This window comes from Pongo abelii, chromosome 10 (assembly GCF_028885655.2).
Source record: "Pongo abelii isolate AG06213 chromosome 10, NHGRI_mPonAbe1-v2.0_pri, whole genome shotgun sequence".
Lineage (NCBI taxonomy): Eukaryota > Metazoa > Chordata > Mammalia > Primates > Hominidae > Pongo > Pongo abelii.
This window is the reverse complement of record NC_071995.2, coordinates 119133219-119158923: the sequence shown is the minus strand read 5'-3', so window position 1 is coordinate 119158923 and position 25705 is coordinate 119133219. Positions and strand designations below refer to the sequence as shown.

Here is a 25705-nt window from a genome sequence, read left to right as displayed (position 1 = left end):
TATGTATATATAAATATATGTATGTATATATAAATATATAGGTTTTATATATATATATAATTAAATATATAAACACGCAATCCACATACCTAGTGTGTGTGTGTGTGTGTGTGTGTTTTTTTTTTTTTTTTTTTTTTTTTTATGAGACAGAGTCTCGCTCTTTCACCCAGGCTGTTCAGTGGCACAATCTCGGCTCACTGCAACCTCCGCCTCCCGGGTTGAAGCGATTCTCCTGCCTCAGCCTCCTGAGTAGCTGGGACTACAGGCACGTCCCATCATGCCTGGCTAATTTTTGTATTTTTAGTAGAGACGGGGTTTCATCATGTTCGCCAGGATGGTCTCAATCTCCTGACCTTGTGATCCGCCCTCCTATGCCTCCCAAAGTGCAGGGATTACAGGCGTGAGCCACTGCGCCTGGCCCTGGTGTGCTGTTTTTATTTTTATCTATTATTATTTTTTTTTTGAGACGGAGTCTTGCTCTGTCGCCCAGGCTGAAGTGCAGTGGCGCGATATCAGTTCACTGCAAGCTCCGCCTCCCGGGTTTACGTCATTCTCCTGCCTCAGCCTCCCAAGTAGCTGGGACTATAGGCGCCCGCCACCGTGCCCGGCTAATTTTTTTTTTCTTTTTTTTTTTTTGAGTCTCGCTCTGTCGCCCAGGCTGGAGTGCTGTGGCAAGATCTCGGCTCACTGCAAGCTCCACCTCCCAGGTTCATGCCATTCTCCTGCCTCAGCCTCCCGAGTAGCTGGGACTACAGGCGCCCGCCACCACGCCCTGCTAATTTTTTTGTATTTTTAGTAGAGACGGGGTTTCATCGTGTTAGCCAGGATGGTCTCGATCTCCTGACCTCGTGATCCGCCCGTTTCGGCCTCCCAAGGTGCTGAGATTACAGGCTTGAGCCGCCGCGCCCGGCTGGTGTGCTATTTTTAAAAGATTCCTTTATCCCTTGGTTAATAAAAAATTCATTCATGGCCATTGCTTATTTTTTCAAAAATTATATCAAAATTGTTCAGTTAAAGACACTTAACCATTTGGATTATAAGTTTAGTCATTTCCTTCTACCCTTACCCCACAAAATTAGTGAGATCCTTGGGTTGGCACTCCAGAGACCACTCTGGCCTACATATGTCCCAGGCCATTTCTCCTGCCGGGTGAGATAAAAAGGAAATGTATGCAGCTGCTTCTTTGAAAAAGTCTTTGTTCAGGGGCAAATCTCGTCAGCCTAGACCTTAACTCGTTGGCTGGGAAAGCTGCCGGGTTGAGAAATGGGCTGGCAGAGAGATGTTGGTTTGTTGCCCCCTACAGGCTGCACTCAGCGAGCTTCGACTAGTTTGAGAAAAAAGGGATGCTCCTTAGGGCTCTGTAAAGAAATGAAACAAGTTAATGCAAAGATAAACCAAGAGCGGGGTCCAGGGAATGCTTGTGAACATCAGCCTATCAGTCACAATACCATAGCGCTTAGGACATGGAAAGATGACCACTGGCCGGGCGCGGTGGCTCACGCCTGTTATCGCAGCACTTCGGGAGGCCGAGGTGGGCGGATCACGAGGTCAGGAGATCGAGACCATCCTGGCTAACATGGTGAAACCTCGTCTCTACTAAAAATACGAAAAATTAGCCAGGCGTTGTGGCGGGCGCCTGTAGTCCCAGCTACTCGGGAGGCTGAGGCAGGAGAATGGCATGAACCAGGGGGGCGGAGCTTGCAGTGAGCAGAGATTGCGCCACTGCACTCCAGCCTGGGTGACAGAGCGAGACTCCGTCTCAAAAAAAAAAAAAAAAAAGATGACCACTATGTATTATTAAGTGAAAACAGGATGTAATAAAACACGAAGCACAGCTTGAGTCAATTTTCAGAAAAACACATTTAGTTATCCCAGAATGTTAAGCTTCAGCTATCTCAGTGGTAAGATTATGGGTAATTTGTATTATCTTCTTCTATGTACCATTTAACTTTCTACAATAAATATGTATTATTCTAGTAGTAGGAAACTAGTTTTAAGGTGTATTTTATTTTATTTTTTTGAGATAGCCTTGCTCTGTTGCCCAGGCTGGAGTGCAGTGGCACAACCACCACTCACTGCAGCCTCCACCTCTTGGGCTTAAGTGATCCTGTCACCTCAGCCTTCTGAGTAGCTGGGACTACAGGTATGTGCCACCTTACCTAGCTAATTTTTTTTTTTGTAGAAACAGGAGTCTTGCTATGTTGCCAGGGTTGGTTTCAAATTCCTGGGCTCAAGCAATCCTCCTGCCTCAACCTCCCAAAGTGCTGAAATTACAGGCATGAGCCACCGGGCCCAGCCAGTATCTTTTATTTTATTTCAATATTTATTTATTTTATTTTTTGAGGCAAGGTCTCTCTCTGTTGTCCAGGCTAGAGTGCAGTGGCGAGACCACAGCTCACTGCAGCCTCGACCTCCTGGGCTCAAGCAGTCCTCCCGTCTCAGCCTCCCAAATAATTGGGACTATAGGTACACGCCACCATGCCCAGGTAATTTTTTATATTTCTTGTAGAGATGGGGGTTGCCCCATGTTGTCTAGGCTGGTCTTGAACTCCTGGGCTCAAGCAGTTCTCCCACCTCAACCTTAAAAGTATCTTTTATTTTGGCCAGGCGCGGTGGCTCACGCCTGTAATCCCAGCACTTTGGGAGGCCGAGGTGGGCAGATCACAAGATCAGGAGATCGACACCATCCTGGCTAACATGGTGAAATCCCATCTCTACTAAAAATACAAAAAATTAGCCAGGCGTGGAGCCACGCGCCTGTAGTCCTAGCTACTTGGAGGCTGAGGCAGGAGAATCACTTGAACCCAGGAGTCAGAGATTGCAGTAAGCTGAGATCGCACCAGTGTACTCCAGCCTGGGCGACAGAGCGAGACTCCGTCTCAAAATAAAATAATTTTTAAAAATCTTTTATTTTTATTTTATTTAGTTTTTTGAGACAGGATCTGTGTCACCCAGGCTGGAGTGCAGTGGCACAATCATGGCTTACTGCAGCCTGGACCACCTGGGCTCAAGTGATCCTCCCACATCATTTCCCAAGTAGTTAGGACCACAGGTTTGTGCTGCTATGGCCAGACAATTCAGACAATTGTTTTGTATTTATTTATTTATTTATTTATTTTTTGAGACAGTTTCACTCTGTCCCCCAGGCTGGAGTGCAATGGTGCCATCTCAGCTACTGCAACCTCCGCCTCCTGGGATCAAGTGATTCTCCTGCCTCAGCCTCCCGAGCAGCTGGGATTACAGGCGCCCACTACCACGCCCGGCTAATTTTTTTTAATTTTTAGTAGAGACAGTGTTTCACCATACTGGCCTGGCCGGTCTCGAACTCCTGGCCTGTCAAATAAGGAAACAAAGTCATAAGGCCGGCGCAGTGGCTCACGCCGGTAATCCCAGCACTTTAGGAAGCCAAGGCAGGTGGATCACCTGAGGCCAGGAGTTTGAGACCAGTCTGGCCAACATGGTGAAGCCCCATCTCTACCAAAAATACAAAACAATTAGCCAGACGTGGTGGCGGGCGCCTGTAATCCCAGCTGCTCAGGAGGCTGAGGCAGGACAATCGCTTGAACCCAGGAGGCAGAGGTTGCAGTGAGCCGAGACTCAACAAGAGCAAATCTCTGTCTTAATACATATGTGTGTGTGTGTGTGTGTGTGTGTGTGTGTGTATGTATTTTTTTTTTTTAAGGTCAGGCCAGGTGCAGTGGCTCAGGCCTATAATCCCAGCACCTTGGGAGGCCAAGGCGGGCAGATCACTTGAGGTCAGGGAGTTCGAGACCAGCCTGGCCAACATGATGAAACCCCATCTCTACTAAAAATACAAATAATTAGCCAGGCATGATGGCTGGCACCTGTAATCCCAGCTATTCAGGAGGCTCAGGCAGGAGAATCTCTTGCACCCGGGAGGTGGAGGTTGCAGTGAGCTGAGATTATGTCACTGCCCTCCAGCCTGGGCGACAGAGCAAGACACCGTCTCAAAAGAAAAAGGCCAGGCGCAGTGGCTCATGCCTGTAATCCCAGCACTCTGGGAGGCCGAGGTGGGCGGATCACCTGAGGTTGGGAGTTCGAGACCAGACTGACCAACATGGAGAAACCCCATCTCTACTAAAAATACAAAATTAGCTAGGCGTGGTGGCGCATGCCTGTGATGCCAGCTACTCGACAGGCTGAGGCAGGAGAATTGCTTGAGCCCAGGAGGTGGAGGATGTGGTGAGCTGAGATCATGCCATTGCACTCCAGCCTGGACAAGAGTGAAACTCCATCTCAAAAAAAAAAAGGCCATCCACTGACTGGGCACAGTGGCTCACGCCTGTAATCCCAGCACTTTGGGAGGCCGAGGTGGGTGGATCACTTGAGGTCAGGAGTTCGAGACCACCCTGGCCAACATGGGGAAACCCTGTCTCTACTAAAAAGACAAAAATTAGCCAGGCGTGGCGGCACATGCCTGTAGTCCCAGCTACTTGGGAGGCTGAGGCAGGAGAATCGCTTGAACCCGGGAGGCAGAGGTTGCAGTGAGCCAAGATCACGCCATTGCACTCCAGCCTGGGCAACAAGAGTGAAACTCAGTCTCAAAAAACACACAAACCAAACAAAAAAAAAGTATGAAGTGTTCAGAATAGGCAGAAACAGAGTGATTAGTTGTTGCCAGGGGCCAACAGGTGATAATGGCAGTGGTGGGAAACAGGAAATGACTGCTAATGGACCCAAAATGTCTTCTTGGAATGATAAAAATGTTCTGGAATTAGATAGGAGTGATCAAAGCACACCTTTGTGAGTGCACCAAAAAATAAGTCAATTGTACACTTTTAAAGAGTATACTTTATGTTGTATAAATTATTATTTCAAAATTATTATTTTTAAAAGTGGGAAAAAGCAATGGCAGATTTCGGAACATTTAGTGTCTTAAAGAGCTACATGTCTAGAATTTGAAAACCATAGTATTTCAAACACTACAGCTTAATGTACATTTAAAAATTAGCTTTGGGGCCGGGCTTGGTGTCATGCCTGTAATCCCAGCACTTTTGGAGGCTGAGGCAGGTGGATCACTTGAGGCCAGGAGTTCAAGACCAGCCTGGCCAACATGGTGAATTGAAAATACAAAAATTAGCCGGGCATGCTGGTGGGCACCTGTAGTCCCAGCTACTCGGGAGACTGAGCCAGGAGAATCGCTTGAACCCGGGAGGCAGAGGTTGCAGTGAGCCAAGATCATGCCACTGCACTCCAGCCTGGGCTACAGAGCAAGACTCCATCTCAAAAACAAAACAAAACAAACAAACAAAAAAAACGCCCGGGCACGGTGGTTCACGCCTGTAATCCCAGCACTTTGGGAGGCCAAGGCAGGCAGATCACTTGAGGTCAGGAGTTTGAGACCAGCTTGGCCAATATGGTGAAACCTCGTCTCTACCAAAGCTATAAAACATTAGCCAGGTGTGGTGGTACGTGCCTGTAATCTCAGCTACTTGGGAGGCTGAGGCAGGAGAATCACTTGAATCCAGGAAGCAGAGGATGCAGTGAGCCAAGATCACACCACTGCACTCCAGCCTGGGCAACAGAGTGAGACTATCTCAAAAAAAAAAAAAGTTTTGGCCAGGTGTGGTAGTTCATGCCTGTAAAGTCAGCACTTTGGGAGGCTGAGGCGAGTGGATGGCTTGAGCTCAGGACTTTGAGACCAGCCTGGGTGACAAAGTGAGACCCTGTCTCTACAAAAAATACAATTAGTTGAGTATGGTGGTGCACACCTCTAGTCCTAGCTACTTGGGAGGCAGAGGTAAGAGGATGGCTTGAACCTGGGAGGCAGAAGTTGCAGTGAGCTGAGGTCAGGCCATTGCACTTCAGCCTGGGTTACAGAGCCAGATCCTGTCTCAAAAAAAAAAAAAAAAAAAAAAAAAAAAAAATTAGTTTTAGTGCTCTCTTCAGCAGCACATATACTAAAATTGGAATGATACAGAGGTTAGCATGACCCCTGTGCAAGGATGACACACAAATTCATGAAGCATTTCATATAAAGCTGAACAATTTTTTATTTTAAAAAATGAGTTTTAATTAAGAATATCCACACATTAAGTTACCTAGAACCTTCTATACTTTGTCAGTACACCCTACTCTGTCGAATGGGAACTGGAATCTGTCATCTGAGAAGGCATTTACCTTTAGCAGCAAGATTCAAGTGAAAGTCCCTGTTCCAGGTTCTGGAATATCAGGCTGTGGTCAGCGTGGGTCTATCAAAGGCAGCAACTCTCCACAACGAGAATTCAGTTTCAGACATGCCAAGTCATCTGACCGTGTGGGTCCAATGTTCAGTATTGCAATCGGGAGCTTCTTCTCCCAGGCAGTGAGGATAAACCTGTAACCGGAGTATACCTGCATGGGGAAAAGACATACATAAGAATGTCTAGGTTCTCTAGATCTAGAAAAAGTTAAACCAAACAGGGGGTCTCTCCAGGACTCCCAATCCCGCACAAGGGGCAGTTACCACTCTCGCCAAGTCAGATACCTGCAAGGATGATCCCACCACCAAGAGGGAGTCGGCTTCTTTTACACGCTTGTGCACAAAATCAACCTTGTCAGGGTTCACTGTGTCCCCAAAGAAAATGACATCTGGTTTCAGACGGCCTCCACATTGAACGCAGGTTGGGACCTGAAAGCTCCGGACTTGCTCCTCTGAGAGAAAGACGTCACCATCAGGAGCCAGGCCATGGGCCTCAGCACTCCAGGTGGGGTTCAGGACTTGGAAACGCTCTTGCAGCACCCCCCGGGGAGTCTGTTCCCCACAATCCAAGCACAGGACCCTGGAACCAAGGAAGACGCCGACTGAACAGTATGCCCTTGGGAAGCACAAAGCTGTCAGAGACGTTTCATCCCCAACCACTTTCAGCCCTTCCATCGCTGCTTTCTTTCCCTAACACACAATCCCCACCCCGTTTTAGCCATACTTTCTGTTTTTTTTTTTATATTTCTGGAGACGGGGTCTGGCTGTTGCCCAGGCTGGAATGCAGTGGCACGATCTCAGCTCACTGCAGCCTCAACCTCCTGGGCTCAGGTTATCCTCCCACTTCAGCCTCCTGAGTAGCAGGGACTACACTACAAACACGCGCCACCTCACCCAGCTAATTTTTGTAGTTTTGGTAGAGACGGTGTTTCACTGTGTTGCCCAGGCTGGTCTCAAACTCCTGGCCTCAAGTGATCCTCCCTTCTTGGCCTCCCAAAGTGCTGGGATTACAGGTGTGAGCCACCGCACCCAGCCCATCTATTTCCTTCCTATACACTCCTTCCTAACCTTCTGCTATAGCTCACTTCTATCCTTAACATGACTGCAAATGCCTTGCCTGCTGATTTCCTTAATGCCCAAACCTGCATTTTTCCCTCTATACTTTCCCTTGCTCATGTGCTGCATTTGCCACTGTCTATTACCATTCCCTCTAAAATGCTTCTCCTTCTTGGTTTCCAGGACACAGTGTCTCCTGGTTCCCTTCTCACCTCTCTCTTTTTTTTTGAGAGCGAGTTTCACTCTTATTGCCCAGGCTGGAATGCAATGGCATGATCTTGGCTCACCGCAACCTCCACCTCCTGGGCTCAAGCGATTCTCCTGCCTCAGCCTCCTGAGTAGCTGGGATTACAGGCAGGCGCTACCACACCCGACTAATTTTTTTTGTATTTTTAGTAGAGACGGGGTTTCTCCATGTTGGTAAGGCTGGTCTCAAACTCCCGACCTCAGGTGATCCGTCTGCCTTGGCCTCCCAAAGTGCTGGGATTACAGGTGTGAACCACTGCACCCGGCCCCCCTTCTCACCTCTCCAATCACCAGAGCTTAAGCCAGTGAGGGAGAGCACTTTGTGTCTGTTTTTATTTTTTTATTTTATTTTTATTTTTTTGAGACGGAGTTTCGCTCTTGTTGCCCAGGCTGGAGTGCAATGGCGCGATCTTGGCTCACCGCAACGTCCGCCTCCCATGTTCAAGCAATTCTCCTGCCTCAGCCTCCCAAGTAGCTGGGATTACAGGCATGCACCACCACGCCCGGCTAATTTTGTATTTTTAGTAGAGATGGGGTTTCTCCATGTTGAGGCTGGTCTCGAACTCTTGACCTCAGGTGATCTGCCCGCCTCAGCCTCCCAAAGTGCTGGGATTACAGACATGAGCCACCGCGCCTGGCCTATTTTTTAAATTTTTTTAAGAGACAGGGTCAGGCCAGGTGCAGTGGCTCATGCCTGTAATCCCAGCACTTCGGAAGGCTAAGGCGGGCGGATCACGAGGTCAGGAGATCAAGACCATCCTGGCTAACACGGTGAAACCCCATCTCTACTAAAAATACAAAAAATTAGCCAGGCGTGGTGGCAGATGCATGTAGTCCCAGCTACTCGGGAGGCTGAGGCAGGAGAATGGCGTGAACCCGGGAGGTGGAGCTTGCAGTGAGCCGAGATTGCGCCACTGCACTCCAGCCTGGGCGACGAGCGAGACTCCGTCTCAAAAAAAAAAAAAAAAAAAAGAGACAAGGTCTTGGCCAGGTGTGGTGGCTCTTACCTGGAGTGCAGTAGCATGATCATAGCTCACTGCAGCCTTGAACTCCTAGGCTCAAGCAATCCTCCTGCCTTAGCCTTCCAAAGTGCTGGGACTACAGGTGTGAGCCACCACACCCAGCTTCATTTTTCTCCTTTTAGTTCTAGTCAGCCATCAGATTATGTTGATTTTCTCCTCTTAAAAGGCCCCCTGTGGTCAGGTATGGTGGCTCACACCTTGTAATCCCAGCACTTTGGGAGAGTAAAGCGAGAGAATCGCTTGAGCCCAGGAGTTCCAGACCAGTCTGGGTAGACAGCAAGACCCTGTCTCTACAAAAAAAATTTTTTTTGCTTGTCTTTTTGTTTTTTGAGACGGGGTCTTGCTCTGTCGCCCAGGCTGGAGTACAATGGCGCGATCTCGGCTCACTGCAACCTCCGCCTCCTGGGCTTAAGCAATTCTCCTGCCCCAGCCTCCCGAGCAGCTGGGATTACAGGCGCCTGCCACCACGCCCAGCTAATTTTTGTGATCTGCCCACCTCGGCCTCCCAAAGTACTGAGACTACAGACATGAGCCACCACGCCTGGCCAAAAAAAATTTTTTTAATTAGCTGGAGTTCTAATTACCCAGGAGTTCTAGGTTACAGGTAGTTATGATGGCACCATTGCACTCTAGCCTGGGTGTCAGAGCCAGACCCTGTCTGAAAAAGAAAAAAAGGCCAGGCCAGGCGCGGTGGCTCACACCTGTAATCCCAGCAATTTGGGAGGCCAAGATGGGTGGATCACTTGAGGTCAGGAGTTTGACACCCGCCTGGCCAACATGGTGAAACCCCGTCTCTACAAAAATACAAAAAAATTAGCCGGGTGTGGTGGCGCACACCTGTAATTCCAGCTACTCAGGAGGCTGAGACAGGAGAATTGCTTGAACCCAGGAGGTAGAGTTTACAGTGAGCGGAGATCATGCCATTGCACTCCAGCCTGGGTGAGAGAGCAAGACTTCATCTCAAAAAAAAAAAAAAAAAAAAAAGCCGGGCACAGTGGTTCATGCCTGTAATCCCAGCACTTTGGGAGGCCAAGGCAGGCAGATCACCTGAGGTCAGGAGTTTGAGACCAGCCTGGCCAACACGGTGAAACCCAAAAATACAAAAATTAGCCGGGCGTGGTGGTGGGAGCCTATAATCCCAGCTACTCAGGAAGCTGAGGCAGGAGAATCGGTTGAACCCGGGAGGTGGAGGTTGCAGTGAGCCAGGATTGCACCACCGCTATCCAGCCTGGGCGACAGAGTGAGACTCTGTCTCAAAAAAAAAAAAAAAAAGAAAAGAAAAAAAGGCCCCTGTGAAATGTCAAGAAGTCCTGGATTGTTTTAAAATGCTTAAGAAGAGACAGAGAGAATGGATAAAGTAGACATGACAAAATCTTGATAAAACCTTGGAATCTGGGTGATGGTATATGAGAATTCATTATACTATTCTCTTTACTTTTGTGAATGTTTGAAATTTTCATTATTAAAAAAACAGATTTTCATTATGAAAAAAATTGGTAGTTTTTTTTGAGACAGAGCTTCACTCTTGTCACCCAGGCTGGAGGGCAATGGTGCAGTCTTGGCTCACCGCAACCTCCACCTCCCAGGTTCAAGCGATTCTCCTGCCTCAGCCTCCCGAGTAGCTGGGATTACAGGCATGTGCCACCATGCCCGGCTAATTTTTTGTTGTTGTTGTACTTTTAGTAGAGACAGGGTTTCTCCATGTTTGTCAGGCTGGTCTTGACTCCCAACCTCAGGTTATCCGCCCACTTCGGCATCCCAAAGCACTGAGATTACAAGCATGAGCCACCACGCCCGGCGAAAAAAATTGTTTTAATGAATCCATAAGCATCATTAACTCAAATTCCCTGGATACCACCTTAGTCTAGGTCCTTCAGGCTGACCTCCCTGACCTGCTCTTTTTAATCCTGTCTAGCCTTCCTCAAATGCTATTTTTATCATGTTGCTTTCTTGCTCAGAAACCACTAATAAACCCCTTTGGTGTCTCACAACAGACCTAACTGCACTGCCTGATTTTCAAATGTAACCATGATTTGGGCCTAACTTTCCCAGACAATCTGGTTTCTGCAAGTCCCAGGTCCAAACCTCTACAGAGGCCAGGCCAGACTCCTCTGGGATCTACAACTTCCCTTCATTTGGAAAGCCCTGTTTCCTGCTCTTGCCTAGACAAACCTGAGCCAGTCTCAAGCCCCCTGTACCCATAAAAGCTTTCTTGGGGCAGGTGCAGTGGCTCACGCCTGTAATCCCAGCACTTCGGGAGGCCGAGGCAGGTGGATCACGAGGTCAGGAGTGAGTTTCAGACTAGCCTGGCCAATAAGGTGAAACCCTACCTCTACTAAAAATACAAAAAATTAGCTGGGGGTGGTGGCAGGCGTCTGTAATCCCAACGACTCAGGAGGCTGAGGCAGGAGAATCACTTGAACCCAGGAGGTGGAGGTTGCAGTGAGCCGAGACCACACCACTGCACTCCAGCCTGGGCAACAAGAGCAAGACTCTGTTTCAAAAAAAAAAAAGCTTTCTTGGGCCAGGCGTGGTGGCTCACACCTGTAATCCCAACACTTTGGAAGACCAAGGCAGGAGGAGGGCTTGAGCTCAGGAGTTCGAGACCAGACTAGGCAACACAGCAAGATCCTGTCTCTATTTTTTAAAAGTTTAAAAAAAAAAAAAAAAAAAAAAAGCTTTCTCAACCGATTATTCCAATCTTTACTAAATCTGTTTATTTGAACATGTACAGCATATAAATCAAGAACCACACAATTTAACAATCATGCATTGTCATTTATCATTAATTATGTGTTTTTCTTTGTTTGTTTGCTTGTTTGTTTTTTGAGAAAGAGTTTCATTCTTGTTGCCCAGGGTGGAGTGCAATGGTGCGATTTCGGCTCATTACAACCTCTGCCTCCAGGGTTCAAACGATTCTCCTGTCTCAGCCTCCTAAGTAGCTGGGATTATAGGCATGCACCACCATGCCTGGCTAATTTTGTATTTTTAGTAGAGACAGGGTTTCACCGTGTTGGTCAGGCTGGTCTTAAACTCCTGACCTCAGGTGATCCCCCCACCTTGGCCTCCCAAAGTGCTCGGATTACAGGCGTGAGCCACCGCGCCCGGCCAATTATATTATTTTTGTGTCTTCCCAAATATTACAAAGTTCTTGCATATAAAGTCAGCCATGTTTTATGCTTTGGTTTTTGTTTGTTTGTTTGAGACAATCTCCCTCTGTTGCCCAGGCTGGAGTGCAATGGCACGATCTTGGCTCACTGCAACCTCTGCCACCCATGTTCATGCAATTCTCCTGCCTCAGCCTCCCGAGTAGCTGGGACTACAGGCACCTGCCACTACGCCCGGCCGATCTTTTATGTTTAGTAGAGACTGGGTTTCGACATATTGGCCAGGCTGGTCTCAAACTCCTGAGCTCAAGTGATCCACCCCACTCAGCCTCTCAAAATGCTGGGATTACAGGTGTGAGCCACTGCGCCCAGCCTATACTTTGGTTTTGACCACTAAGAAGCACAGTAATTAGTGTTATAATGTACTACATGGTGTAATGTATGTACACCATACATTCTAGGCACCCAGTAAATATTTCACCATTGGCAGACTGACTTTAGCCCTCAGAGGAGCCTCTCTAGGGCTTAAATAAATAAGTCTCCAATTAGCTACAATTATTGCCAGACCCATAAGCATGATACCCTCCCATGTATCTGCTCCCTCATTATTGATTGAGTTCTGACTACTGCCCGGCTACGTTATGGTCTATGTATCTAGGCATCCTAGGCATTGGAAACCCAGCAGTTTATAGCACATGCTATTGGTGTTCAGCTCATATTTTCCTCAGAACATGCTAAAGGCCACATTCGAACAGTTTCCTTTCTTTTTGTTTTTTTATTGAGATAGAGTCTTACTCTGTTGTCCAGGCTGGAGTGCAGTGGCACAATCTTGGCTCACTGCAACCATTGCCTCCCAGGTTCAGGCGATTCTCGTGCCTCAGCCTCCCAAATAGCTGAGACTACAGGCGTGCACCACTATGCCCAGGTAATTTTTTGTATTTTTAGTAGGGACGGGGTTTCACCGTGTGGGCCAGGATGGTCTCGAACTCCTGACCTCAAGTGATCTGCCTGCCTCTGCCTCCCAAAGTGCTGGGATTACAAGCATGAGCCACCGCACCTGTCCCAGTTTCCTTTCTCTGTTTTTTTGTTTGGCTTTTTTTTTGACGGAGTTTTGTTCTTGTTGCCCAGGCTGCAGGCTGGAGTGCAATGGCACAATCTCGGCTCACCGCAACCTCCGCCTCCCAGGTTCAAGCTATTCTCCTGTCTAAGCCTCCCGAGTAGCTAGGACTACAGGCATGCACCACCATGCCCAGCTAATTTTGTATTTTTAGTAGAGATGGGGTTTCTCCATGTTGGTCAGGCTGGTCTCGAACTCATGACCTCAGGTGATCCGCCCAACTCAGCCTCCCAAAGTGCTGGGATTACAGGCACAAGCCACCGCGCCCAGCCAATTTCCTTTCTTAAAAAAATTTTTTGTAGAGATGGAGTCTGGCTGTGTTACCCAGGCTGGTCTTGATCTCCTGGCCTCAAGCAATCCTCCTGCCTCGGCCTCCTGAGTTGCTGGGATGACAGATATGAACCACAGCACCCTGGTGCACACAATTTTCTTTTCTTTTTTTTTTTTGAGACAGAGTCTCACTCTGTCACCCAGGCTGGAGTGCAGTGGCAAGATCTCGGCTCACTGCAAGCTCCACCTCCCAGGCTCTCGCCATTCTCCTGCCTCGGCCTCCCGAGTAGTTGGGACTACAGGCACCCGCCACTGCGCCTGGCTAATTTTTTGTATTTTTAGTAGAGATGGGGTTTCATCATGTTAGCCAGGATGGTCTCGATCTACTGACCTCAAGATCCGCCTGCCTCAGCTTCCCAAAGTGCTGGGATTACAGGCGTGAGCCACCGTGCCCGGCCTACACAATTTTCTTACAAGCAGTTTCCTGTGTCTCTCTTGCCTCGGATGTTCTCTGCCCATGGAAGCCTCCTTGGGAGGAGCAGAGTCAAAATGTTAGGGAATTAATTCCCCTAGAGTGATCCTGGACCCATGAGGGATGAGAGATGGTGAATAAATACCCTAGCTTCAAGGCCAAGCACAGTGGCTCACACTTGTCATCCCAGCACTTTGAGATGCCAAGGCAGGAGGATCACATGAGCCCAGGAGTTCGAGACCAGCCTGGGCAACATAGTAAGACTTCATCTCTACAAAAAATAAAAGTTAAATTAAAAATTAGCCGGGCATGGTGGCGTTTGCCTGTAGTCCCAGCTACTTAGGAGGCTGGGGTGAAAGGATCACTTGAGCCCAAGAGATGGAGGCTGTAGTGAGCTATAATCACACCACCGCATCCCAGTCTGTGTGACAGAGTGAGAGCCTGTCATACATACACACACGTGCACACACAAACACAAAATAAAAGAAAAAAGAAAAAAAAAATCACTCTAGCTTGCTCAACTTTCCTTTTTTTTTTTTTTTTGAGACAGAGTTTTGCTCTGTCACCCAGGCTGGGGTGTGGTGGCATGATCTCAGCTCACTGCAACCTCTACCTCCCAGGTTCAAGCGATTCTCCTGCCTCAGCCTACTGAGTAGCTGGAATTACAGGTGCGTGCCACCACGTCCAAGAGATTTTTGTATTTTTAATAGAGACGGGGTTTCACCATGTTGACCAGATTGGTCTTGAACTCCTGACCTCAGGTAATCTGCCTGCCTCGGCCTCCCAAAGTGCTGTGATTACAGGCGTGAGCCACCACACCCGGCCTCAATTTTCTTTAAAAAAAAAAAATATATATATATATATAATATATATATATAAAATTTACTTTATTTATATAGAGACAGAGTCTCACTGTGTTGGCCAGGTTGGTCCTGAACTGTTAGCCTCAAGTAATCTTCCTGCCTCAGCCTTCCAAAGTGCTAGGATTACAGGTATGAGCCATTGTGCACCGTCCTCAACTTTTTTTTTTCTTTTTTTTGCGCTGTTGCCCAGGCTGGAGTGTAGTGGTGCAATCTCGGCTCACTGCAGCAACCTCTGCCTCCCAAGAGATTTTCCTGCCTCAGCCTCCCAAGTAGCTGGGATTACAGGCATGTGCCACCACGACCGGCTAATTTTTGTATTTTTAGTAGAAATGGGGTTTCACCATGTTGGCCAGGCTGGTCTCGAACTCCTGAGCTCACGTGATCTGCCCACCTCAGCCTCCCAAAATGTTGGGATTACAGGCGTGAGCCACTGCGCCTGGCCCCAGTCCTCAAGTTTCATTGAGACGATCCTCAGGCATGTCCTAGACAGTTGGAGGGTCCCTCACAGGACTGAACCCCAGTGCCCAAAGCAGTAACCCACTCATTAACACACCCTTTCTTGGCTTTCCTCTCTTTCCTGTTTTACATCCTTGCTCCGTCAATGAATTTACTGGAATCAACTGCAAAATAAACAACTTGCTCTGAAATCCTTTTCTCAAGGTCTAAGACTGTGGTGATCAAGACAGCCAAGGTCCCTACTCTCCCAAAACAACACACGGGTTTGCGTTCAAACCGTGTACACCTCCTGCACCTGTGCATGCATCCGTGAAGCTCTGTCAGGCGCCGACTGCCCGCCTTGGTGTGCAAGGCATCCACATTTTGCGTCACCAACCAGTACAGCTTTCCGAGTTTCTCCCAGGTGCTCAAAGCCCAGTGTGCAGGGTTAGGCTGGTGGGAGGAGAATTGAGGCCAGCCTACGAAGTTTCTTGCCCAGTACCGCTGGCGGATTGGGGCACTCCGGACAAAATCGCCATGCTGGATGGGCCTGCGGTCAGTGCGGGCATAAAGCCCCACTTTTTCTGACCTGTAGTCTGGTATCCCCGATTCGGTGGAGATTCCTGCCCCAGTCATCACAAGGAGTCTCTTGGAAAGGGTGATGAAACGCTGTAACTCTTTGACCTTCTCAGGGTCCAAAGGAGGACTTGCTGGCACAAATAACCCAATGGAGGCTTTGGAGCACGGCTGGCTGGGGTTTGCGATCCAACGGCCTTTTGCTGACCTGAAAGTCAACACAAAGCTCATCTTCATTCTAGAGAAAAAGAAGCCTCATGTGAGAAACTGGGGTGTTTTTTTTCTCATTTTTTGTTTGTTTGTTTTTGTTTTGTTTTTTGAGACAGAGTCTCCCTTTGTTGCCCAGGCTAGAGTACAGTGGCATGATCTTGGCTCACTGTAACCTCTGCCTCCCGGGTTCAAGTGACTCTCCTGCCTCAGCCTCCAGAATAGCTGGGACTACATGGCCACCATGCCCGGCTAATTATTGTATTTTTAGTAGAGACAGGGTTTCACCATGTTGGCCAGGCTGGTCTCGAACTCCTGACCTCAGGTGATCTGCCCGCCTCGGCCTCCCAACGTGCTGGAATTACAGGTGTGAGCCTCTGAGTCCGGCCCTAATAAGTCAGGTTTTGTTTGATTTTGTTCATGTAATTAAGCACACACACGCATTCCTTTTATTTTTTCATTTCCCCCTTATTTTAGTTTACCCTCCACTGCAAGCTCTGCTATGTGGACACGTCAGAGAGACAAGACCCCTGCCCGTCAGCTTTTCTAGCTGTAACAATAGAGGGCCGGGTGCGGTGGCTCACGTCTGAAATCCCAGCACTTTGGGAGGCCGAGGCAGGCAGATCACTTGAGATCAGGAGTTCGAGACATGCCTGGCCAACATGGTGAAACCCCGACTCTACTAAAAATACAAAAAAAATTAGTCGGGCATGGTGGCACGTGCCCGTAATCCCAGCTACTAGGGAGGCTGAGGCAGGAGAATTGCTTGAACCCGGGAGGCGGAGGTTGCAGTGAGCCGAGATCGCGCCATTGCACTCCAGCCTGGGCGAAGAAGCAAGACTCCGTCTCAAAAAAAAAAAAAAAAAAAAAAAAAAAAAATTTGACATATTATTTGATATAATGCTTAAATCCTCTAGTGACATGCACCCCATATGTAAACATTATTTTATGCTTGGCTTTCCAGATCTGAGATCAGGACCCCGCTTTCTCCTTGACATTCCACAGCAACACGTGAACAGCTGAACAAACACACAGTCCGGTTTCCCGAGACCAAAGGGTCAGGGAAACCCCCGCTGAAAACGTGCATCAGTGGAACAACTACTCTCTTCCAGGTCCCACCAAGGGCAAAGAGGAGAAATAGAATCCCTCACAATAAATCCACAACTTCTAGAAACCCGCAGCACACACAGAACACACTTACCTCTCACAGCTCTACGGACACTTCACAGCCCACAGTGGGACCGTCTGATTACATTTGCATTTTGGGACATGTAGTCCAGAAAGCTTAAATGATGCGAGAAAACTACAAGTCCCACAATCCTCCGCGTCTCTCAATTGACGGCCCCGGAACATCCAGGAACGCCCCCTGTCGGCTCTTTCTGGTCGGAGGTCCTCTGTTAATATTAAAGCTTTTAATCATGGATTTTTTTGTTTGTTTTCAATTTCTGTGGGCACTTAGTAGGTGTATATATTTATGATGTACATAAGATTTTTTTTCTTTTTTATTTTTTTTTGGGATGGAGTTTTGTGTTTTTTTTTTGAAAAAACTCCAGTCTGGAGTGCAGTGGCACGATCTCGGCTCACTGCAACCTCCCTCTCCCAGGTTCAACCGATTCTCCTGCCTCAGCCTCCCGAGTAGCTGGGATTATTTTTGTATTTTTAGTAGAGACGGGGGTTTCGCCATGTTGGCCAGGCTCGTCTTGAACTCCTAACCTCAGGTGATCCGCACGCCTTCACCTCCCAAAGTGCTGGGATTATAGGCGTGAGCCACCGCGCCCGGCCATCTTTTCTGTTATTTTTTGTCTTTTTTTCTTTTCTCTGTGCCTATCTATGCTTTACCCACATGAGATGTTTTGATACAAACACGCAATGTGAAATGAGCACGTCATTAATCATGGATCTAGATTTGACTTTTTTTTTTTAAGTTTTTGTATGTTTAGTAGAGACGGAGTTTCACCATGTTGGCCAGGCTGGTCTCGAACTCCTGAGCTCAAGTGATCCAGGCTGGTCTCGAACTCCCGACCTCAGGTGATCCACCAACCTCGGCCCCCCAAAGTGCTGGGATTACAGGCCTGAGCCACTGTTCCCGGCCTAGATTTGACTCATTCTAAACATCAGAGTTTGTGATCCTTTTCATTCACAGCGACAGTATCAAGTTATTTGCTATTGGTAAAATACCTTGAACTTGTGAAGAAATGTGTTTATACATATCTGAAAAAGTGATAGTTTTTTTTTTTGTTGTTGTTGTTGTTTGTTTTTGAGATGGAGTCTGGCTCTGTTGCCCAGGCTGGAGTGCAATGGTGCCATCTCGGCTCACTGCAACCTCCGCCTCGAGGGTTCAAGCAATTCTCCTGCCTCAGCCTCCTGAGTAGCGGGGATTACGGGCGCGTGCCACTACGCCCAGCTAATTTTTTTATTTTTAGTAGAGACAAGGTTTCACCATGTTAGCCAGGATGCCCTCGATCTCCTGACCTCATGATCTGCCCACCCTAGCCTCCCAAAGTGCTGGGATTACAGGCATAAGCCATCGTGCCCAGCCAAAAGTGATGTTTTTACAGTTAATATGAAGCCAAATATATTATACGTGGACTAATGTACTTAACCTGCTTGGCTTCTCCAATTTATCATATTTTTTTTTATTAAGTTAATCAACACAAGGCCTGCATCTTACTCCCAGTGATTCTGATCTACAAATTTCCTAATTGTTCCTAATGTGTAGACAACCAGAACTGCTGTTCTACAGCATCACCTAAATCAATAAATTTATAAGTGTCTTTGGACATAAAGGTGGGCAGCTAGCAGGGACCTTGAAGACCACCTAAGGACTCCCTTCACCCGTTTTAAGATGAATTGGGCTGAGTGCAGTGGTTCCCTCCTGTAATACCAACACTTTGGGAGGCCAAGGCAGGAGGATCACTTGAGCCCAAAAGTTCAAGACCAGCTTGGGCAACATAGTGAGACCCACTCACTACAAAAAATAAACAAAATTAGCTAGGTGTGGTGGTGTGTGCCTGTAGTCCCAGCTACTCAGGAGGCTCAGGTGGGAGGATCACTTTGAGCCCATGAGATCGAAGCTGCAGTGAGCCATAATTGTGCCACTGCACTTCAGCCTGGGTGACAAAGTGAGATCCCATCTCTTTAAAAAATAATAATAATAAATAAAGATGAACTGAAGTGCAGAGAAGTAATATGGAAGCTTGAGAAAGAGTTTTTAGGTTTTTGGTTCTATCATTGTATCTTTGGAGGTAATATTGGTAAAATGACCATTTAGTAGTTTGCCCATTTCTGCTTTTTTTTTTTTTTGAGACAGGGTCTCGTTCTGTCACCCAGGCTGGAGTGCAGTTGTGACATCACAGCTCACTGCAGTTTCTACTTCCCAGGCCCAAGGGATCCTCCAACCTCATCCTCTCAAGTAGCTGAGATCACAGGCATCCACCACCGCGCCCAGCTAAATTTTGTTATTTTTTATTTTTGTTGAGACATGGTCTCACTATGTTGCTCAGGCTGGTCTCAAATTTCTGAACTCAAGGAAAGCTCTTGCCTTGGCCTCCCAAAGTGCTGGGATTACAGGTGTGAGCCACCATGCCGGGCCTGCTTATTTCGACTTGCCAGCATTGTTTCATGAAGCCTCTGACTCTGTGACAATATACAGCTCTCCAGAAAGATGCTTTGAAGACAAAACACAATAGAGCACAGAGCCCTCCATGTCTCTTCCAAGTCACTATATTCATTAAAAGATAAACGACTCCAGTCATTGCCTTTTCCTGCACAAGATAATGTCTGATGGGGTTAGTGATGATACCTCTGTAATCCATAACCAGATATACTCTTGCACCCAAACTTTGATATGATTGTACTTTAATGTAACTTTCAACAAGTTTAATGTGATTTTGCAGGCACCGAACACTCACCACTGGTATATGAGTGGCTGAAATTCTGTGTTGGACCAGTCTGATGGAACTGCTCCCACGCTATAGCCCTCGGTCTGTAATCCTCAGTAAGACTTGTAAGTAAAACTAACTTTAATTTTTTTTGAGAGAGAGAGTCTGGCTCTGTTGCCCAGGCTGGAGTGCAGTGGCACGATCTTCGCTCACTGAAGCCTCTGCCTTCCCGGCTGAAGTGATTCTGCTGCCTCGGCCTCCGGAGTAGCTGGGATTACAGGCGCCCACCACTGCGCCCGGCTAATTTTTGTATTTTTAGTAGAGATGGGGTTTCGTCATGTTGGCCAGGCTGGTTTTGAACTCCTGACCTCAGGTGACCCACCTGCCTCAGTCTCCTAAAGTGCTAGGATTACAGGAGTGAGCCACTGCACCCCGCCACTTTTATTATTATTATTATTATTTTATTTATTTATTTATTTATTTTTGAGACGGAGTCTTGCTCTGTCGCCCAGGCTGGAGTGCAGTGGAGCGATCTCTGCTCACTGCAAGCTCCGCCTCCCAGGTTCACGCCATTCTCCTGCCTCAGCCTCCCGGCTACAGGCGCCCGCCACCACGCCCGGCTAATTTTTTGTATTTTTTTTAGTAGAGACGGTTTCACCGTGTTAGGCAGGATGGTCTCTATCTCCTGACCTCATGATTCGCCCGCCTCAGCCTCCCAAAGTACTGGGATTAGAGGCCTGAGCCACCGCACCCGGCTATTTATTTATTTATTTATTTATTTATTTTTTGAGACGGAGTATTGCTCTGTCGCCCAGGCTGGAGTGCAGTGGCACGATCTCAGATCACTGCAACCTCCGCCTCCCCGGTTCAAGTGATTCTCCTGCCTCAGCCTCCCGAGTAGCTGGAATTATGGGTGCCCGCCACCTTGCCCGGCTAATTTTTGTATTTTTAGTACAGACGGGGTTTCACCATGCTTGTCAGGATGGTCTTGAACTCCTGACCTCGCGATCCGCCCGCCTCAGCCTCCCAAAGTGCTGGAATTACAGGCATGAGCCACTGCGCCTGGCCACTTTAATTATTTAAAAGCTTATTTTTTTATTTTGGGGACATGGTCTCACTCACCCAGGCGGGAGTGCAATGGCACGATCACTGCTCACTACAGCCTCAACCTCTTGGACTCAAACCATCCTCCCACCTCAGCCTCCTGAGTAGCTGGGACTACAGGTGGGCCACCACGCCCAGCTAATTTTTGTATTTTTTTGTAGAGAGGGAGTTTCACCATGTTGCCCAGGCTGGTCTCGAACTCCTGGGCTCTAGGCTTTCCAAAGTGTTGTGATTACTGGTGTGAGCTACTGCGCCTGGCCGATTCTTTTTTCCTTAGTGGACAGGGAGTAGTAGCTCCAGCAACAGCGAAAGTCAGTAGCTGTAGGATCTACTAGGCGGGGAAACTCATATGACAGCCCCCCTCCTTTTTTTTTTTTTTTTTGAGATGGAGTTTCACTCTTGTTGCCCAGGCTGGAGTGCAATGGCGCCATCTTGGCTCACTGCAACCTCCGCCTCCCGGGTTCAAGCGATTCTCCTGCCTCAGGCTCCCCAGTAGCTGGGATTACAGGTGTGAGCCACCGCGCCCGGCCACCCCCTTTTTTTTTCAAGGCTGCAGTGAGCCATGATCCTGTGACTGCACTTCAGCCACTGACAGCCCTTTCTGCATTAGTTAACCTGACCACATCTGCTGAAAGAAAGAACCAGAAGCTAGACTGAAATTTTCATTGTCAAAAAAATTATAATCCCCCCCAAAATTAAAAAATTATAATCCAGCACATTTTCTGCACACATTTTCTGAGTATTTGATCATAACTTTAAAAAATGTGAAAACAGTGACATTCTCCTTCCCCACCCACCAATTTTACTATGAAAAAGTTCAAACCTAGGTTATTTTTTCAGTTCTCCAAGTGGAATGATCATCACTAATAGAGATTGGTTGGGAATTCTATTGTGTTTCTAGACCCCCAAAAATCTCATGCTCTGAGGAAAAGTTAGCTGAGTTTTCAATTTTTCTCATGCTGCTGGAAAATCATCCCTGGAAGGTGAAGTCATCCAAGTCTTTTTTGTTTTGTTTTGTTTCTTCTTTCTTTCTTTTTTTAAAAAAAATTTTGTATGCTTTTTTAAATTTGTTTCTCTTTTTTTTTTTTTTTGTCAACCAAGTCAGCTGGTTTGAAACACACAATTTCACTTGATAGCTACTGAGAGAACGTAATGGGCCACCCATTCTAGAATTCTCAAGGGCTAGGAAGTTCCTTTGATACCCTCATGGGATTAGGATTAGGGCTTTAGTCTTTTTCTCTCTCTGTTTTTTTTTTTTTTTTTTATTATTACAGGCGTGAGCCACCGCGCCCAGCCCCATTATTTATTTATTTTATTTTATGTATGTATGTATTTATTTATTTATTTTGAGATGGCGTCTCGCTCTGTCGCCCAGGCTGGAGTGCAGTGGCCCAATCTAGGCTCACTGCAACCTCCGCCTACCGGGTTCAAGCGATTCTCCTATGTCAGCCTCCCGAGTAGCTGGGATTATAGGCGCCTGCCACCATGCCCAGCTAATTTTTGTATTTTTAGTAGAGACGAGGTTTCACCATCTTGGCCAGGCTGGTCTTGAACTCCTGACCTTGTGATCCACCCGCCTCGGCCTCCCAAAGTGCTGGGATTACAGGCGTGAGCCACCGTGCCTGGCCTAGTGTTTTTCTCACAACTCCACCCCACCCAGAATTAATGACTAAATCCTTGACTGGATGATCAAAGTAAAAGAATCTAAATTCACCACATTGCTAGTCTTTTTTTTCTACTGATTGCTGGTGTAGGGAAAATCAGTATCCAGGCTGTGACTTAAATAAGTAGTCGGCTGCAGTGGCTCAGGCCTGTAATCCCACCCCTTGGGGAGGCCGAGGCGGGCGGATCACTTGAGCCCAGGAGTTGGAGACCAGCATGGACAACATGGTGAAACCCTGTATCTACAAAAAATACAGAAAAATTAGCTGGGCATGGTGGCGCGTACCTGTAATCTCAGCTACTTGGGAGGCTGAGGCAGGAGAATCACTTGAACCCAGGAGGCAGAGGTTGCGGTGAGCAGAGATCGCGCCATTGCAGTCCAGACTGGGCAACAAGAGCGAAACTCAGTCTCAAAAAAAAAAAAAAGGAAAATAGGAACTTAAGCTGGTATTTTCACACCAATAGCAGCATTATTCCCATAGACAAAAGGTGGAAACCAGCAATGTCCATCTAAAAATAAATGGATAGGCTGGGCGCGGTGGCTCAGCACTTTGGGAGGCTGAGGCAGGCGGATCACTTGAGGTCAGGAGCTTGAGACCAGCCTGGCCAACATGGTGAAACCCTGTCTCTACTAAAAATACAAAAATTAGCCAGGATTGGTGGCACGCACCTGTAATCCCAGTTACTCGGGAGGCTGAGACAGGAGAATGGCTTGAACCCGGGAGGCGGAGGTTGCATGGGCTGAGATTGAGCCACCGTACTCCAGCTTGGGCAACAGAGCGAGACTCTCTCAAAAAAAAAAAAAAAAAGGATAAACAGTTGGCCCGGGCGGCAGCTCATGCCTATAGTCCCAGCACTTTGGGAGGCCAAGATGGGAGGATCGCTTGAGCCCAGGAGTTCGAGACCAGCCTGGGCAACATGGTGAGATCCTGTCTGTATGAAAAATACAAAAATTATCCAGCTGAAGTGGGAGGAGGATCACTTGAGGCCTGGAAGCAGAGGTTGAAGTGAGCTGAGATTGCACCACTGCATTCCAGCCTGGGCGACAGAGCCAAAAGGTGTCTCAAAAAAGAATGAATGGGACCGGGCGCGGTGACTCACGGCTGTAATCCCAGCACTTTGGGAAACCGAGGCGAGTGGATCACCTGAGGTCAGGAGTTCAAGACCAGCCTGACCATCATGGTGAAACCCCGTCTCTACTAAAAATAATCCCAGCTCCTCGGGAGGCTGAGGCAGGAGAATCGCTTGAACCTGGGAGGCAGAGGTTGATCTCGCCATTGCGCTCCAGCCTGGGCAACAAAAGCAAAACTTCGTCTTAAAAAAAAAAACAAGAATAAATGGGCTGGGTGAGGTGGCTCACACCTGTAATTCCAGCACTTTGGGAGGCCAAGGTGGGCAGATCACGTGAGGTCAGGAGTTTGAGACCAGCCTGGCCAACGTGGTGAAATCCTGTCTCTACTAAAAATACAAAGAATGATGGCATGCATCTGTAATCTCAGCTACTTGGGAGGCTGAGGCAGGAGAATCGCTTGAATCCGGGAGGCAGAGGTTGCAATGAGCCGAGATCATGCCACTGCACTCCAGTCTGGGCAACAAGAGCAAAAACTCCATCTCAAAAAAAAAAAAAAAAAAGGATAAACATCTCATACAATGAAATATTATTCAGCCATAAGATTAATGAATTGCTGATACATACTACAACATGGATTAACCTTAAAAACATTATTCTGAATGAAACAAGACTGACCCCAAGGACAAATATTGTATGATTCCATTTATATATATAAAGTACTCACAAAGTCGTAGAGATAGAAAGTAGAAAAGAGGTTGCCATGGGGGCTGGAGGAGAAGGGAACAGGGAGTAAGGGTTTAATGGGTACAGAGTCTCAGTTTCCACCATTGGGCATGAAAGATAAAGTTCTGGAGGTAAGTAGTGATGATGGTTGCACAACAATGTGAACATATTCTATGCCAGTGAATTTACACTTAAGGTTAAAATGGTAAATTTTATGTATACTTTGGCTCAATTTAAAAAAAAGTCTGAAAAAGAAAAAAGACAAAACAATAATCGTCTTTGGAGAAGTCAGTTACACTGAATCTGGAGCCAAGTGAACAGAACCCTGATTTAGATCCCTTTTCTCTCAAAAGCCCCTTGCAGTCTCTGAATTAAGTCTATTAGCATGTTCCTCCCACAGTGCTTTGCTTCATAGCAACAAAAACCTAGCTAAGTGAAATCAGCAACAATATGCAGAAACCACCTACGTAGCTCACAGACATCCTTCTATGATTGTATAATTTTCAAGCAAGCAATAAGTGAAGATTTTTCCATAGGCCCTAAACTCACCTTTGCGAAATAGGAAGCTGACTTATAGGGAGTGATGAGCAGGAGGCGTAACTAGTTAGCTTTGCGCAGTGGCAGTATCGTAGCCAATGAGGTCTATCCGAGGCGCGATTATTGCTAATTGAAAACTTTTCCCAATACCCCGCCGTGACGACTTGCAATACAGTCGGCACTGGCAATTTTTGACAGTCTCTACGGAGACTGGGCTTTCTTAGTGATTAAAAAGTAGATTTTTTCGTCTTACTGCTGGTGTGTTTCTGTTATGAGAAATGGAGTGGTAACTATCTACTATTACCTGACGCTCTAATTCGGGGATGGAAAGGATTTCCCGGCCATCTCTACAGAAAAGGTGCAGTTCTTAACGTGTTTGGTGTTTTGCGTTTGTGAAGGACGGAGTTGCTGTTTTCGTGATCTCTATTTTCAATCAGGGTGGTGTTGAATTTTCTTGCCAGCTGGCTGTTCTGTTTTCTTTCTCTCGCACTGTTTTTTGAGACGAAGTCTCACTGTCGCTCAGGCTGGAGTGCACTGGCTTGATCTCGGCTCGCTGCAAACTCTGCCGTCCGGGTTCAAGCGATTCTCGTGCCTCAGCCTCCCGACTAGCTGGGATTCTTGCGTCTGCCCACCGCACCCCGCTAATTTTTTTGTATTTTTAGTAGAGACCCCGTTTCACCATCTTGGCCAGGCTGGTCTTGAACTCCTGACCTCGTGATTCACTCGCCTTGGTCTCCCAGAGTGCTGGGATTACAGGCGTGAGCCACCACGCCCAGCCGTGTTCTCCATTCAGATTTTGTCACAGTGACGTCTTAAAATTATTCCCAACTCCCTCACCCTGCTGTTTCCGCACCCTCGAGCACAGCTAGTCGTCCCTCTGCGCCCTCCAGGCTCACTTTCCCACTGCTCACTCTCCTCGCTCAAAATTCGAGTCTCAACCGAGTCATCTCTGTGACGTCACGTTGATTTGCATAAGATTCCCCAGCGTCCCAAGCGAATGTCCTTATCGTTTACAAAATCTGAATGTTTGACACAGGATGTTCCAAGAACAAGAAAACTCCCATGCAGATGGGCCTTAAATACGGCTAGTGGAGTGGGAACACGTTGTATATACGGACAGAGTGGCAAGCACTCACCCTCAATGTAATGGGAG

General features: G+C 47.4%; 1 protein-coding gene and 2 non-coding genes across 11 annotated transcripts; 2 read left to right on the top strand and 1 right to left on the bottom strand.

Moving 5' to 3' along the window:
• Window positions 1-912: 912 nt before the first annotated feature.
• Window positions 913-25483, bottom strand: SIRT4 (sirtuin 4). Of its 9 annotated transcripts, none has more exons than XR_008512397.2 (5): window positions 24857-25469; window positions 15107-15604; window positions 6488-6782; window positions 6142-6354; window positions 913-1358 (listed from the first exon to the last, which is right to left on the bottom strand). XR_008512397.2 is itself a non-coding variant. In XM_054528310.2 (4 exons), the coding sequence occupies exons 2-4, from the start codon at window positions 15601-15603 to the stop codon at window positions 6202-6204; spliced, it is 672 nt and encodes a 223-aa protein (XP_054384285.1). In that variant the 5' UTR covers window position 15604; window positions 24857-25461; the 3' UTR covers window positions 5897-6201. The 9 variants fall into 9 exon arrangements, 7 of the variants coding, with proteins under 7 accessions (XP_054384285.1, XP_054384286.1, XP_054384282.1 ...); XR_008512398.2 differs by having other exon boundaries at window positions 15107-15574; window positions 24857-25458; XM_054528310.2 differs by lacking the exon at window positions 913-1358 and having other exon boundaries at window positions 5897-6354; window positions 15380-15604; window positions 24857-25461.
• On the top strand, window positions 5898-6001 carry LOC112135905 (U6 spliceosomal RNA). Its single transcript, XR_002917138.1, has one exon. It is a non-coding gene; the product is annotated as a U6 spliceosomal RNA (small nuclear RNA).
• Window positions 24622-24762, top strand: LOC112136034 (U4 spliceosomal RNA). The gene has a single exon (XR_002917235.2). It is a non-coding gene; the product is annotated as a U4 spliceosomal RNA (small nuclear RNA).
• Window positions 25484-25705: the final 222 nt, after the last annotated feature.